Raw genomic sequence first — 14,316 nt, forward strand, 5'->3', positions numbered from 1 at the left:
TCTCAAACTTCCTGTTCGCTCGCTGCGCCTCTATTAAAGCGCCAGGTCACGCGTCCAAGGCTCCCTCTCGCACTCGCGCATTTCGAAGGAACGAGCGTTGCGAATCGCTGACAAAGAACGAACGGCAGCGCTTGACGCGGCGTCTAAACTCGGTGTTTGTAAATATTTGTGTCCAGCGAGACGTTAAGAATCCCGCTGAATCTTGAAATATGTTTGCTGTCAATATCCAACTCCAGAAACTGCAAAAGTTAACAATGTCCAGGACACACATTATGGAGTATTTCATTATTTCACTCTTTTTTCCCAAGGTGACTTATTATAAAGTTTATTTTGTACACTAACCTACTTATTTACCTGTTGATGCAGCTGGGTAGTTTTTACTGTATTTAGCTCAGGGTCAGTGTCTCCATCAAGGGTACAACCGGAGGTACAATTTGAACCCAGGATCTTCAGCCTTAACCACTGCGCCACCTGGTGCGGTTAATGTCTCTTATGTGCTGTAGAAAAGTGTGCCATGGTGAGCTCCTGCTGTCTGAAACCCTGGGCAAGGAGTTTTGAAGGCCCCACCCCTCACAGCGCGCTGGTTCGAGGAGGCCCCATGCTGTCTGGCTGGTGCTGAAGTCAGCGGATAAGAGCAGACAGTGAGGAAGTATGTTCTGGACGTGATCCTTCGCCAGGAATGTAATAAGTAATAAAGGAAGGTCAGATAAAAATAGCTGTAGTTTTGGCCCGCGACACCCAAAACCAGCCTCGACCCCCTGCAGAGAGCTCAAAACCTGCGCTTACAGCGTGTCACGAGGTACGTACAGTATCTGCCTGCTACCCTGCATCAACATCCTGCCCAGGGCCTGCGGTCTCACTGGCCACCGATCGAGGTTGGGCATTCACCCTGCTAGGAGGTCAGGGGTCACAGCTGATGACCTCATGGAGAGTGACTCAGGCTCTGTCACATGTGCTGGAGGCAGGGGTGGTTGTTGAACAGAAATCCATTTTGGAGCATCACGGAGAGAGGAGAGGAAAGGAGAAGCAGAGATTGCGGCCCTCATAGAATATGGAAGTGGCTTTGCCCAAATTCTCAGCCTAGTTTATTTTACCTCTGGAGAACGGGAGGGGTGGGCTTTCTAATTTAAGCCCTGTGGTCTTTTTCCCTTTGCCCAAAAAAAAAAAAAAAAAAAAAAAAAATAATCTTGCCATGAGTCAAAACCAGATGCCCAGCGATTACCAAAAGAGATGACAGGCTTCCTTCAGGGAAAAAGGAAATCTTTGTTTGCTTACGCAGTACTGTACATACTGTTATAATGTGGTACTCACTATTAACACACTCAAACTTCTGGCCTCAAGTTGACCAATGCTGGCCTGTTTGATTTCACAGAGCGATTTGGTCACTAGCAAGTTACAAAAAGAACATTGCAAGGAACCGAGGCTCTAAAACAGGAAGTAAATTACCACAGACTGAGTCCGTCACCATAAGAGAGATTTGGACGATTCCACGGTGCAGAAAACTTGCTGGACAAAGTGAAACTTCCAGGAAAGTAAACTATAAACCTTACGCACAGTGACTCATTGAAAGATTGCAGCAGCAACACTTTTTCAATGTTTAGGCATTTTATTTAGAAAAGGAGCAGTGACAGTGTGACTGAGAGGAGGAGCAGGGAGCCTGGTGCCATGGCAGGGCCGATGTTGTTCAGGTAATATTCAGCCACCTTCTTATTGGGATTATCCCCCTCGCTGAACCACATCTGCATGCACTTGCCACTGTCTTTGGTGTAGGTAGTGTATTTGTAGGATCTGGACCAGATCTTCTCACACATGCTCTGGGCTGTGGGAAAGATCTCTGAGAACTTCTTGCACTGGGTCCCCTCAGGACATCGATTGACATCTGGGAAACAAGAAAGAACCTTTTTGCCCCACGTATTATTTTCATACCATGACTTTAGTCTTTTACCCATTTAAAAGACTAATCTGTTACTGTATCGATATCACAGCAGGATTAGAGATTCAAACCGGGGCCCTCCGAGTGCAAGGCAGCGGGTCTAACCACACCACCACCTGCTGGTGCTATATCGTAGCAACTCAATGTGCTACAAATCGTGTCAAACCTGTGCTCCAGTCCCAGCCAACGTGCCAGTTTTCCTTGCAGGTGTGGTCATCTTTACAGTCTTCCCACCAGGTCTCACAGTCCTCCCGGCACAGCGGGACGTCCAAAATCCGCTCCTTTCGCCAGCTACTGTTCACCTGGAGGTGCGAGGGTGGGGACAAGGACTCACATCTTGAATTCCCCCCCCCCCATATTCCACAAGTAAAGATGGTAATTGGATTTGTTTGGCATTTCCAAAGACATTCATTTTTGTCCACTGTAGTAGATGCAATTTTTTTAGTGCATCTCCCATACTATACATGGCACAATTCTGAGTCCTAATGTACTTTATGGAGCATATGTGTGTTTTTAAATAAAATTTTTTGGGGTTCAAGCTTTGAACATTAGTCTGAGAAATTATATTCAAGAAGGATAATGTTTTTCAATATACGAGTGAAAATTTCCTGCAGTAATTACAAATTCAAAGAAGTGTGGCAGAAGTGGGAAATGCAGGTAAAGCTGTAAACTAACAAATTAGTGGAATTTTTACGTGATCTGAATAAGAGCATCTGCAGCACGTTCAAAACTACATGAAACTCAGTGATTTTCTTAGAATGATCAAATAATTCACATTTCTTTATTCAGGAGACACTTTTCGCCAAAGCGACTTCCGATGAACTCTGTAGTGTTATGAGCCCACACACACACACACACACACCTTATTCACAACACTGACTTACACGGCTAGATACACTAGGTCACTCATCCATACATCAGTGGAACACACACACACACACACACACACAATTATTGTGTATCTAATTTAATAGATCAGGCTTCCCTCAAAATACTGAACTTCCACAACCTTCAAGAGTGTATTTTAAAAAAGTACCATGGTGAAGGATGATGACATTCCACCAAAGAAAATGTTACATCGTCCCCTACTGGATGAACCTGGAATTCTCTCAAATTTCTTTGAAATGTTCAAGCTCCTGCAAGTACCTACTTTCTGAATCCAAGGTCCAAGGTGTGGGGAGCACTCGTAGAAGCAGGTGTCCTGGATGAAATGCCTTTTGCATTTGTCCGTCATGGCACCACAGTGGTCCCAGTTGAAGTTGTACAGATACGAGTTGTCCTTGTGGGCCTCTTCGGTGGTGTTGGCTAAACAGCAGGCGTTGTCCTTCCAGGGCGAGCACTGAAATGCACAGCATGTACAGGACACACAGTGATAACAGCAGCCAGGCAAACCAAAGAGAAGCTATGGATTGACGGTGAGCGCAACAGTATTGTGGGTAATATCGTGGCTGGTGTAACGTACGCCTAAAACTCATAATCCGGGTGCGTTTCTCCTTTTTAAAAAAAAAAAACCAGCAGGCTAAAGACTATGCTTTCCCACATGTTTGAATCTCATAATGAAAACCGAATCACCTGAAGTACCAAGGGGTATCATGTTGTAACAAAGTGTGGACCAAAATCCATTTTGGTGGCTGTATTTGTTATTGATCCTAGACGCTAATCACCGCAAAGCACAAGCGACAGGTTTACCACTTGATACAACTGGGTATTCCTCCCGCAGCGAGGGAGTCGGTGCCTCGCCAGCATGTATGATTATAATAGTAATACAGAAGTGTGCTTTGACCCAGCAACCTTTTTATAAAGCCATGTTCTTCACTGTATGCCACCAGTACCCCATTCACAGTAATATCAAGTGGCCAAGTGTCACTCATCTTTTCTAGTCTCATTTTCCTCCATACAGTATTAATTGCCTGCATATGGCAAGCTGCACCATCCATAAAGGGACTGTGCTTCTGTGCCTTAGAGTGACACCAGAGGAATGTGCTGCTCATGGCGATTTTTCCATACTTGCTGATACAACTTTCCTTCCGGGCCAGGCTTCGTCTTGTGATGCTTAGCATCCATGCACATGTTCAGCAGGTTTTCTTGAGTGAGCACCGTGACCACCAGGGTCAGCAACACAGTTAAGGTCAGCATAGCTCTGCAGGAACAGAAGCAACTGTTCAACCACTTTCTCCCCCTCTTCCATTGTCACAATGACACAACATATTGCCTCGGAGTGCGAATTTAAAGTGTGCTATTGTACATCACCCTGCCATACCTCACGTGTAGACTTTCAGGATTATATAACAGATACATTTGTCCAGGGGACAGTGCACAAGCAACACACAGCTTGCAGCAGGAGCCAATTCCTCACATTATTAATGGCAGCCATAGAACATTCATGAAAGTTAAAGAGGAGAACTTGAGCTATATGAAATAGACATAACAGTAAACTTATGAACTGATTCATTAATACTTATAAAAGAAAGAAACAGTATTTTGGGTCAGTAAATGCCTATTATCCCTTTCTCATTATCAATCATTTCTTCATACTCATAAGCTTCAAATAATGAATTCTGGTTATGACTCGCCGCATTGTGACAAATTTAGGATGTCAGCACAGCACTGGAACTCCACCATGAAACACCAAAGAAGCATTTTAAGCCCACATTTAGGGGGGGGGGGGGGGGGGGAGAAGAGAGGAGGAGGAAAAAAAAAAAAAAAAAAAAAAAAAAATTAATACCCTTCTGTGGGGTTTCCCAGCTTGTCCCCCGAAGCGTCTGTCCTCTGCGTGAATAAAAATGAGGGAGCCTCGCTAGAAAAAACACCCTCTTCCGTGGCTTTCCGTTCAGCTTCTCCCAGGCACCTTGGAACAGCCCAGAGAATATCAGTGAAGCTCGGAGCAAGTGCGTTTGTGTCCTCGCAGCGACTGAGATGACTTCCTCAGGCCGCACACACGTCACACCAGCCAGAGGACAAAGTCTCACGCTGTTCCACCAGGAGGACTGCCAGCCTCAGCAAGGCCATAACACTTTTGCACACTTCCGAAATATCAGCAGCCCTGGGTGGCTCCTGTCATTAAGGCCTTGGTCAGTCCTCATTTTATAGCCATGCTGAAAAACATCTTATCTTTACACTCCCCCATGGGAACATTAACCCATCAGGGTTCAAGGTGAACCTCTCTTCCAATTACTGGCCTTATCACTTACCACCTTTTTTCACTTAAGTATCCTTATGTATACCTGTTTATACTTTAACAAACTGATCTCTTTTTTTTGTTGTTTTAAATTTTAAGCATGAGCCTCATTCCTACAGGTGCAAGTATTTATGGGTTATTAAGCCTGGCTGCAGCAAATAATAGACAAAAAAATTGCGTTATAAAAATGGAACATAATAAAAGATTTTGAAGATTAAAATAACCTCTTTCTCGCGTTGCGCAGGCAGCCAAAATAGCTCGACACGTGCGTATGGTGCAAAATTCATGGAGAGAACTCAGGAAACCTGCTGTGGTGAATTATAACTGATACACACAGGAAGTATGCATAGTGGAACCATAGAGCACGAGCAAACCGGAAGCGCGTCTTGCGGAACCATAACTGTGAACACACGGGAAATGTGCACTGGTAATCCACATCGGAAAACAAACAGGAAGCGTCGTGAGGACTCATTATGGAGAACACCAAGTTCCGTCTCGTCAGAGTTTAGTTTGAAATTTCTTTTGCGAAGCGGTGTTGTCCGGTCCGTTTCTTTCTCAGGTAGGGCCTCAGTTTTCATTTATTGATACTTTAATGTTTGGAGGTCAGAGCGAGGTGTTAAAAACATTAAATAATAAAAAAAAAAAAAAAATGACAACATGGTTGGTCTCTGAGTGAAACTGATAAATTAACATGATAAAATGCAGTCAGTGTCCAGCACTAGCCGAGTCAGAATCAATCAATCATGTTATGTCTTGAAAGGGATGCGATTCTCATTATTTTTTTGACCTGAAATATCAGGGAGATGCGAGAGAGAGATCATTTATTGATCACGCAGGAAAATTCTTCTCCGACTACTCCCCCCCCCTGCGTTTTCAGCAGAAATTGAGGAGTTACACAGAGCAGACGCTCCTTCCTTCCAGTCTGGAAACCTCTTGGTTGTGGGAGTAGCACTCTGGCAGACTCTGGCTCCTCGCTTCACCGACACACTTGGGATCAGAAATCTGTTCATAACTCGATTTTGTTCGTAACTTTATGGACTTTATTTGCTGGTCAAGTTGTGTAAAAATCTCATACACACATAATATGATGTATAGCATTTTGTTTTCTTAACATCTGTTAAAAATTTTACATGACTGAAAATAAAAGTACTTGCTGTCCATTAACTCCTATTCAGCATCGATTGCTGCCAGTTTATTCAGGGAAAACGTAGTGTTCCTCATTTTATTGACTTTATTTACAGTACTGTGCAAAAGTTTTAGGTGCTGTAGTGAGCTGTAAAGTGAGAATGCGTCCAAAAATAATGCTTTTACTTAATAAACTTCCTACAAAGCTCAGTAACCATCGATCGTCAACAACGATTGTCCCAAGCGGGGTTGCGACGGGCTTGGGCAGGGTTCGCTCTCTGGCGGGTCTAGGGTTCGAGTTCTGCTTGGGGTGCCTTGCGATGGACTGGCATCCCGTCCTGGGTGTGTCCCATCCCCCTCCAGTCTTGTCACTTGTGCTCTGTGTTGCTGGGTTAGGCTCCGGCTTGCCATCACCCTGCTCAGGACAAGCAGTTTCAGACTGTGTGTGTGTGTGTGTGTGTGTGTGTGTGTGTGTGTGTGTATACTTTCTTTAACAACATACAAAACCCTTACTGTAATACTGTAACTTCGTGCAAAAGGAATCCTTGTAAATCTAAAATATGCTCTTTCCCATTGACACGAATGCAGAAGATGTTAAATAAGGGTCTAAAACAAATATTTCTGCAAAACATTTAAGTGCCTAAGACTTTTGCACAGTAACGTATATGATTTGTTACAATTTTATCGATGCAAATTGTAAACAATGTGGAAGTGAGTTAAATTGCAGTGGTGGTCCCTCGCTCCTTTTATTTTTTGGTGCTCTTTGCTTCCATCTGTTGGCTTGACAGATAAACAGGTTACTTGTGTGCTGCACAATGCAGGAATTGTATAAATAGGTGAGGAAAATTTAAGTAAAAATAAATTGTGTCTAATAATTCTTAAAGTAGTTCTGAGAATTGATATGCGGTTAAAGACGAAATATAGGAAAAATTGCTCCACATCACCTTCTGGGGCTTTAGGGGTGGTTTTTGCACACGGATATTAATCTCGACACGGATTAAATGTCAGTAGGAAGAGCAGAATGATCCCACGAGCTCAGTGGTAGGTGGTAGCGTTGTGTCTCTGTACACACCCATAACCATCCATTTCTTTCTTCACGACTCCCTCTTCCCCCTTCCCATTTAGAATGTCCACGTTGTTTCCCTCGTTGTTCCCTCGCATGACAGAGTCCTTGTGGTTTAACCTGGACCGCCCGTGTGTGGACGAGACTGAACTGCACCAGCAAGAGCAGCAGCACCAGACCTGGGTGTGTATCGCACTCTCAGGACCGTCGCCGCCTTGTTTATGAGTTCATTGAACAATGGAAAAGTTCTGAAGGTCATATACAGATCAGAGCCACACAAAGAAATTTAACTTGCTTTATCATTCCCTTTCTTTTTCTCGTACAGTTACAGAGCATTGCCGAAAAAGACAATAATTTAATGCCCATCGGGAAGCCCATCTTTGAGGTAATTTTTAATGTCTTCAGAAATCTACTCTTGTTTCTGGTTATGGGTTAAATAAGATGCTTTAGGCACCAGAAAACATGATTGAATTAAATTGTGATGAACACTTGCTGAGGCCACCTGCTGCGTCTGTAGACGTTTGATGAGGAAGAGGAGGAAGACGACGAAGACGAGGAAGACAGCGAGGAGGACTCGGAGGACGATGAGGACATTCAGGACATGGACGAAATGAACGACTACAACGAGTCCCCGGATGACGGCGAGATCAACGAGGTGAGGGCACGTAGGGAGAAACAAAGAATGACAGGTGACTTTGCCTCTTCTTCACGGTTCTTCCTCTGCTGCTGTCTGTGCTCCGCAGGTCGACATGGAGGGTGCCGAGCAGGATCAGGATCAGTGGATGATATAAAACGGCTCCCCGTGTTGTTCTCGCACCTTCGATCAGATTGGAGTAGATCTACGAGGCCACAGAGCGCCTGGGAGCATTTACTGAAGACTTGGCGTTTTTAGCACTGTGCACATCTGGAATGTCACAGCGACCCAGGTGGCCAATGACATGGCAAGATTTATTTTTTACTGCATGGTGTTGTCTAATGTATTAAACCACCAGTAAAAATTGTGAGTGTTATCATATACTTGTACCATAGTAGCAGCAAGAGGTTTGCTTTAAATAGTTAACGACTACCAAGAAACGTGGTTCTTGATTCTTCCTGAGCAGCAGAGGCCGTCTCCGTTCCTTGTACCCTGTCATGCAAGACCGTGAATTCGTAGAAACGGCTGAATAGGAAACACTTAAAATGAGACAGAAGAGATGTGAACCTTTTTATAAAGAGTGGTGTGAAACTGAAATATTTTATTGACTTTTAAACATAATTCTCAGTTGACTACAGGGTTCAAATATTTATGTACTGTCCTGAGAGTGTTGAGCATATTTTTAAGTTTTACAGACCGTGTCCTGTGAAAATGAATAAAGTTACACAAAGTGGGCATTTTCTTTTTCTTTAAAACAAGCTGAAACTTGCGCCGTTTACATAACTCGTCTGGGACTGTTTTCCTTCTTGAGATTATGATTACAAGACAAATGAGCTGCTGGGACTTTGAGGTGGTCTTTTTCTTGACCATCGTCATGGTGATGTGCTTGTTGTGTACCAGACAGCTGAGACAGGTTCTGCTCACCGGCTGCTCTCCAGGAGGGGCACTGTAACCATGTCACTTCGTCCCCAGGTAGATGAGCTCAGCCATGCCGTCCCGGATTCCGCGGATGTACTCCAGTGAGGCACGGTGCACACGGTACCGATACAGGCCGCTGTGCTTGACGTACCTCAGGAAGTTGGGCGCCCCCGGGAATATCACGTTGTCAGCTAGGATGACGGTGCCCTGTCCCAGCAGCCCGCTGCCCTCCAGCAGCTGGAGATCCGGAAGGTAGCAGCGCTTCCAGTGGTCCATGAAGATAAAGTCCAGCCGCTCAACCCCATAGTCCTCTCTCATCTTGGGAATGACCTCATCCGATGGGCTCACAATTAACTCAACCTAAGACGAGATGAGTCTTTTGTTTACAACTCATTTATCCGACTCTTTCCTCCAAGGCCATTTGCCACGTTAGGTCTGTACAATAAGCTACTGCCACTGGTTGACCTGTTAATACAGCGGGGTAATTTTTACTGTATGAGTTCAGGGTAAGGGTGTTGCAGCAGGGGTGAGATTTGAACCTGGGTCCTTTGATTGCAAGGTGACGGCTCTGACCACTACGCCACCCGCTGGCCCGTTTATTGATTACATGGGCATACACGACGACATGTGACTTTTAAACGGCTCTCACCGTGTCGTCGTCAAAGCCAGCGAGGCGGATGATCTTCTCCGCCACGAGGGCGTTGCGCTCGTCCATCTCCACAGAGAAGAGGCGGGCGCCGAGGGGCAGGCAGCGTGCCATGCGCACAGTGCTGTACCCGCAGTGTGTGCCCAGCTCCAGCACCGTCAGCGGACAGTTCTCCTTCAGCAGCTTGTCCAGCACCAGACCTGCACAGCACAGGCCAGAGGGACCGCTCAGCGGAGGCCGCGGCACTTTTCCGGACACGAGCCGTAGGAGATGGCGTACCTTTCTTGGGACCGATGTTGCTGATGAACTCGATCTCAGTGCACCAGTGGTCAAAGGTGTCCAGGATGCTGTCGGGATCCCCTGGGGTGGCGTGGGTCAGGACGTACTGGAACGCGCGCTCCTCTCGGGAAAGACCCGTGAGGCAGTCGTGCACCATGCGCACCAGAACCGACCGGTAGAAGAGAACAAAATAGTACCGGTACCTGATGATCAGCGTGAGTACGAGTGGCAGGAAGGCCAGGGCAATGGCGGGCGACACCATCCTTTCCTTCCTCCAACGGCAGCCCTGAAACTACGGGAAGGATATACTGTGTTACTCAGCATGTATCCTTTGTGATGAACTTTAAAATTGCTGCTGCAGGTAGCAAAGTGGTGAGAGCTGCTATTCTTGCGCTCAGAGGTTAGGGTTCAAATTCCACGTCCTGATGAAGTGCCTTTGAGCACCAACCTTGAATTGCTCTAGTAAAAATTAGGTTAAATAATTGTTGGTAGCTTAACAGTGTCAGGTAAATCAGTAAATCTAGAACTGTTTTCCAACCACTTTCTGCTTCTGTTATGTTCAATACCTCAGCAGACACTTGTCTTTAGGCCAAAGTGCTGGAGTAACAAGACAACCATAATGGAATCGGACATGTGGAATGATTCTCCGCGCACCAAACATGCGTTCAGCAATAAAGCCTTAATCGTACAGTCAAAAATTTTAAAGATAAAATTTTCTCAACAGTTAATACATTTTTACATTATACAGTATTAATATACCTGTACATTAATACATTCCCAGAGTTCTGCTACTAGAGTTTTCTTATTTCAGTCAGACTAGAAAATTCTGTCCTCTCCTATTGGGCCCTTCCCAAAACACAACACTGTGCATATTAACCAAGCCCAATCCATCCATTAGTCCGGTAACAACCACCACTGGTGTAATTCTGGGTCAAGGTGGTCTGGAGCCTATGCCGCAAACAAAGGATGCGAGGGTTAGGGTCCAGGCTGGAGGGGTGCCGTTCCATCTCAGGGCAATCACACTCATGTACGTTCGTTCGCACATATACACAGTAAGGGCAGTTTACCCATGGCCTTGGACTGTGTGAGGAAACCAGAGCAGCTGGAGGAAACTCATGCAAACTTGGCGAAAATGGACTCCAACCCACAGCCCAGAAATAGCCCAGCACTAGGGGTACACGCTCCACCTCTCTGAACCTGATATTGATCAGTAGGTATTAGTAGGACAGGCCTGCAGAGAAGCACTTGTAGACCAATCTGAAGAAAGCCCCTTCTCATACATGGTTACATAAAAGACTAATTTATATATATATATATAAATAACAAAATTCATAGATGGTGCCATGCAAGAAACTATTTGGTAAATTGTGTAACGGTGGTAAAAGCAGGAACGTGGTGATTCCCTTACCTTCGAAGAGAAGGTTCAGCCGAAAAAGGAAGGATGGACACCAAGACAAAAGGCTTCTGCGCTCATGATGACAGGACAGGTGAGAGCAGGTAAGAGAACCTGGCTCTGTTGCAGCCAGCAGGCTGGTGCTTATGAATTATTCGAAAGCAGCCGCTCCTCCCCAGGAAGACTCCTCTGGCCACCTTCAGGGGAGCGGGAGAGCTGCGCTGGGATCATGTTCTCTTGCCCAAGTGCAGTCAATAGGGCATCGAATTACTTTTCCTCCCCATTCACACAATAGAGAGAACCATCTAGAAGAAAACACGACGACTCATTTATACAAATTAATTTATTGTTTTACCAACTGATGGAAAAAGCATGCATACAGCAGTTCGCTGTTATTGCACCGTCTTTGCTTTGGCCATTTTTATTCCATCTACCTCCATCTCTCGGTTGGCGGATCCCTCTTATAACATGAGACAAGACTGTTACATTTTCACAATTCATATGCAATGTTAAGAGAGCCTTAATGTGAGCATTTTGTTCTCTGCAGACCCCTGAGGAACTTCTTGATCTTGCGCTCGGCACCGGTCCACTTCATCAGAGCAGCGAAGACCGGCCTGTCTCCATCGATGCTTCCCAGCCCTACAAGGGGGCCCAGAAAGGGGCGTTCCAGGGGTTCACAGGTGCAGCTTCTCCCCTGCGGCAGCCAGAGGGTGCCCTGCGCAACTGCCCCCTGGGGGGTAAAGGCTCCCCTGCGCAGCAGCACCTTGATCCGCCCGCTGGCGACAACCCTGCGGTCCTCTCCCACCACGGAGCTCTCTCCCAGTTTAAAACTGAAGGCTACAATAAAAGGGCATAAAAAGAAAATAATTCCTTGTACTTTGAGTTTTTGGCAAACCTGCATGTTGAAAAATTATTATAAACCCTTCTTTTGCTGAACTTAACATTGTATGGAGTTACATTGCAATACAATAATTAAACCTGCTTATGTAGAAATTTCAAATCACTTAAAATTGTACCGAACTCTTACTCTTTGGCAAATTCATCTTTCGGACTCACCAAAATGAGTCTTGCAGTAACTGGATCGAATCACTTTCTCCCCATCATCTCCAAGATTGCAGGCATCACATATTGTTGCTGGCAGGGGGTGCAGAGGAATGTTTCCAAGGATCAGCACAACACCTTTACATCATTTACCTTTACCCATGCACATTAATAGTATCCATATGTGAATTTTACATCCTACGCTTTAAACAAAGAACCGTCACTTGTGTCTCGGTATTTCCAGACCTGGGTCCCCGGATCATTGAAGAGCCCAACCCAACTCAACCTTGTTCCAATCCCCCCCTTCCTGAGATACAGGGCAATAATGACCCAAACAGTAAGGCACAAAAACAGCTTCTCCCAACCTGCCCAAAACAGTGTGCCCTGCCAACCCCTGAAGGGCACATCATAATCCATATCCCTACTTGAATGCACATTAATATCCCACTGTTTCCATGTAGCTACATCACAAAATTACTGCAACTGCACCCATTTATTTTGTATGTATCCTGCCACTATTTCCAAGCTTCCTATAGGTGCTCATGCAGGTCACTGCAGGTACTGCAGCTCTGTACCGTTTCTATAGTAATTATGTATTCATGGCACCTTCTTAAAAGGCTCAGATTCGGACCCTGGCTTCATGTCGAACGTGGCCACTAGAACATCCACCCTCTCCATCAAACTCGTTGCGTGCAAATGCATAAAGCTCTCGCAGACACATAATGCGGGAGGGACGAAGCGACATGCCAGCGAGTACAGGAACGAACCTTCTGCCACAAGGCGCGATCCCTCATGGCTCAGGGGCTCTGCTGCAGACGCAGGGACGCACAGGCGCGTGTCCCCGGGAAACAAGCTGCAGTTGAACACGTGCGGCCACGGGAAGCCGAAGGCGCTCATCACCGGCCCGCATCCGTCCCGCACGGCTTCGCAGAAGCGCCTGCAGGGCCGCACCGGCTCCGCGAGCTCGGGCAAACACACGGGAGCGAAGAGGGAGCACAGGAAGCGCTGCGTGTCGCGGTGGCACCCTTTGGACACGAGCGGGGCCCAGGGCCCCGACTGCTGCTGCGCTTCTCTCATGGTGCCGTGACCCAGAAGGTTGGGGAGGCGCATCTCCTTGTAGCCCACGTCGTGGCACAGGGTCAGGGTGCTGGGAATGGGTTTGCACGCCGAGGAGCGACGTGAGCCCAGTTGAAAGGAGCTGTCCGCCAGCGAAAGTGTCCCAAGGGGGAGCCGCGTCCAGCACGGAAGCAGGGTCCAGTATGGAAGCAGGGTCCAGTATGGAAGCACCGGGGAAGCCATGTGGAGGACACGGCACTGCACTGCACTGCACTGCTGCTCTCAGCTCAGCCCGACCCGGAACGCAGGCGATCGGTGCGCTAGACACCAGTCACCGCGGCAGCCCTCATTCTCATGTGGTTAAGGGACACTCTACAGCCGCGTTTTAACGCACGCGTGTGTGCGTTCATGAAAGGCCTCGCGGCTGCGGCACATCCTGTCCGACGGGTCCCAACAAAGCGCGCCTTTATGGAGGGCCATAAAGGCGCGCTGTCATTAAGACCCCCCGCGGCGCCGCTTTTAACTCCAGTCCTTGCGCCGAAGCGAGCGGCGCGCTCCCGCGAGTGCCTTTTAAGTCGGAGCGCGCGCCCGGGCGAGCGTCACGTGACAGGCGCGGGAGCCGGGGCTTTACGCGCAATTCACGGGAGAGACCGAGTTTACGGGCTTACTCTGGGTGCCAGCTAGAGATGTTCTTATTCTTGCGTGCTGCGTATATATATAATTAGTAGCCCGACGTCAGAGAGTGAAATCGGCACCCTGCAGCAGCAGAACTGCAGGTCGCGATAAGTTGAGCCATGAGAAAACGCAGCTGAAAATCATCCTAAAACTACGCGACGCATTAAGTGTACTTACTTTACTGTTTAAAGCGCGTACACGACTCCAACAACGAATTGCGAAGCAGTTTAAACCTCTGCGACAGTTTTTTTTTTTTTAGACGCAGATCACGTGACACGGGTTTGATTGTCGCTGACAGGCTTCACGCCGGCCGGAAGTCACGTGACGTCGCCCCTTATTGGCTGTCATGTGATTGGAATTCCTCGTTTGCAAAAG

General features: G+C 46.8%; 4 protein-coding genes across 5 annotated transcripts; 1 reads left to right on the plus strand and 3 right to left on the minus strand.

Moving 5' to 3' along the window:
• Window positions 1-1,595: 1,595 nt before the first annotated feature.
• Window positions 1,596-5,430, minus strand: folr (folate receptor). 2 transcript variants are annotated; one of them, XM_018748650.1, is made up of 6 exons: window positions 5,336-5,430; window positions 4,659-4,781; window positions 3,941-4,073; window positions 3,084-3,272; window positions 2,100-2,235; window positions 1,596-1,879 (listed from the first exon to the last, which is right to left on the minus strand). In XM_018748650.1, exons 3-6 carry the CDS (start codon window positions 4,067-4,069, stop codon window positions 1,611-1,613), a joined length of 723 nt encoding a protein of 240 aa, XP_018604166.1. In that variant the 5' UTR covers window positions 4,070-4,073; window positions 4,659-4,781; window positions 5,336-5,430; the 3' UTR covers window positions 1,596-1,610. The 2 variants fall into 2 exon arrangements, with proteins under 2 accessions (XP_018604166.1, XP_018604164.1); XM_018748648.1 differs by lacking the exon at window positions 5,336-5,430 and having other exon boundaries at window positions 4,659-4,981.
• A 136-nt stretch (window positions 5,431-5,566) lies between these two features.
• On the plus strand, window positions 5,567-8,658 carry anapc15 (anaphase promoting complex subunit 15). Its single transcript, XM_018748651.2, has 5 exons — window positions 5,567-5,670; window positions 7,362-7,482; window positions 7,625-7,684; window positions 7,817-7,954; window positions 8,043-8,658. The coding sequence occupies exons 2-5, from the start codon at window positions 7,363-7,365 to the stop codon at window positions 8,088-8,090; spliced, it is 366 nt and encodes a 121-aa protein (XP_018604167.1). The 5' UTR covers window positions 5,567-5,670; window position 7,362; the 3' UTR covers window positions 8,091-8,658.
• A 130-nt stretch (window positions 8,659-8,788) lies between these two features.
• On the minus strand, window positions 8,789-10,069 carry tomt (transmembrane O-methyltransferase). The gene is made up of 3 exons (XM_018748652.1): window positions 9,777-10,069; window positions 9,501-9,697; window positions 8,789-9,211 (listed from the first exon to the last, which is right to left on the minus strand). The coding sequence occupies exons 1-3, from the start codon at window positions 10,036-10,038 to the stop codon at window positions 8,891-8,893; spliced, it is 780 nt and encodes a 259-aa protein (XP_018604168.1). The 5' UTR covers window positions 10,039-10,069; the 3' UTR covers window positions 8,789-8,890.
• A 1,197-nt stretch (window positions 10,070-11,266) lies between these two features.
• Window positions 11,267-14,189, minus strand: sfrp2l (secreted frizzled-related protein 2 like). The gene is made up of 3 exons (XM_029255910.1): window positions 12,978-14,189; window positions 12,226-12,303; window positions 11,267-12,006 (listed from the first exon to the last, which is right to left on the minus strand). Exons 1-3 carry the CDS (start codon window positions 13,507-13,509, stop codon window positions 11,690-11,692), a joined length of 927 nt encoding a protein of 308 aa, XP_029111743.1. The 5' UTR covers window positions 13,510-14,189; the 3' UTR covers window positions 11,267-11,689.
• Window positions 14,190-14,316: the final 127 nt, after the last annotated feature.

Source organism: Scleropages formosus, chromosome 10 (genome assembly GCF_900964775.1).
Source record: "Scleropages formosus chromosome 10, fSclFor1.1, whole genome shotgun sequence".
In the NCBI taxonomy this organism is placed as follows: Eukaryota; Metazoa; Chordata; class Actinopteri; order Osteoglossiformes; family Osteoglossidae; genus Scleropages; species Scleropages formosus.

What these genes read in the sequence shown, in the direction of transcription:
- folr (XM_018748650.1), bottom strand. Translation starts at nt 4,069, where the DNA reads ATGCTGACCTTAACTGTGTTGCTGACCCTGGTGGTCACGGTGCTCACT. An exon ending in AAGGAAAGTTGTATCAGCAA is followed by an intron (nt 3,273 to 3,940) that starts GTATGGAAAAAT and finishes TGTGCATTTCAG; the next exon opens with TGCTCGCCCTGGAAGGACAA. An exon ending in TGGCTGGGACTGGAGCACAG is followed by an intron (nt 1,880 to 2,099) that starts GTTTGACACGAT and finishes CTTGTTTCCCAG; the next exon opens with ATGTCAATCGATGTCCTGAG.
- anapc15 (XM_018748651.2), top strand. Translation starts at nt 7,363, where the DNA reads ATGTCCACGTTGTTTCCCTCGTTGTTCCCTCGCATGACAGAGTCCTTG. An exon ending in TCGGGAAGCCCATCTTTGAG is followed by an intron (nt 7,685 to 7,816) that starts GTAATTTTTAAT and finishes CTGCGTCTGTAG; the next exon opens with ACGTTTGATGAGGAAGAGGA. An exon ending in ATGACGGCGAGATCAACGAG is followed by an intron (nt 7,955 to 8,042) that starts GTGAGGGCACGT and finishes TGTGCTCCGCAG; the next exon opens with GTCGACATGGAGGGTGCCGA.
- tomt (XM_018748652.1), bottom strand. Translation starts at nt 10,038, where the DNA reads ATGGTGTCGCCCGCCATTGCCCTGGCCTTCCTGCCACTCGTACTCACG. An exon ending in CAACATCGGTCCCAAGAAAG is followed by an intron (nt 9,698 to 9,776) that starts GTACGCCATCTC and finishes TGTGCTGTGCAG; the next exon opens with GTCTGGTGCTGGACAAGCTG. An exon ending in CTGGCTTTGACGACGACACG is followed by an intron (nt 9,212 to 9,500) that starts GTGAGAGCCGTT and finishes ATCTCGTCTTAG; the next exon opens with GTTGAGTTAATTGTGAGCCC.
- sfrp2l (XM_029255910.1), bottom strand. Translation starts at nt 13,509, where the DNA reads ATGGCTTCCCCGGTGCTTCCATACTGGACCCTGCTTCCATACTGGACC. An exon ending in ATCGCGCCTTGTGGCAGAAG is followed by an intron (nt 12,304 to 12,977) that starts GTTCGTTCCTGT and finishes ACCCCCTGCCAG; the next exon opens with CAACAATATGTGATGCCTGC. An exon ending in TTACTGCAAGACTCATTTTG is followed by an intron (nt 12,007 to 12,225) that starts GTGAGTCCGAAA and finishes CTTTTATTGTAG; the next exon opens with CCTTCAGTTTTAAACTGGGA.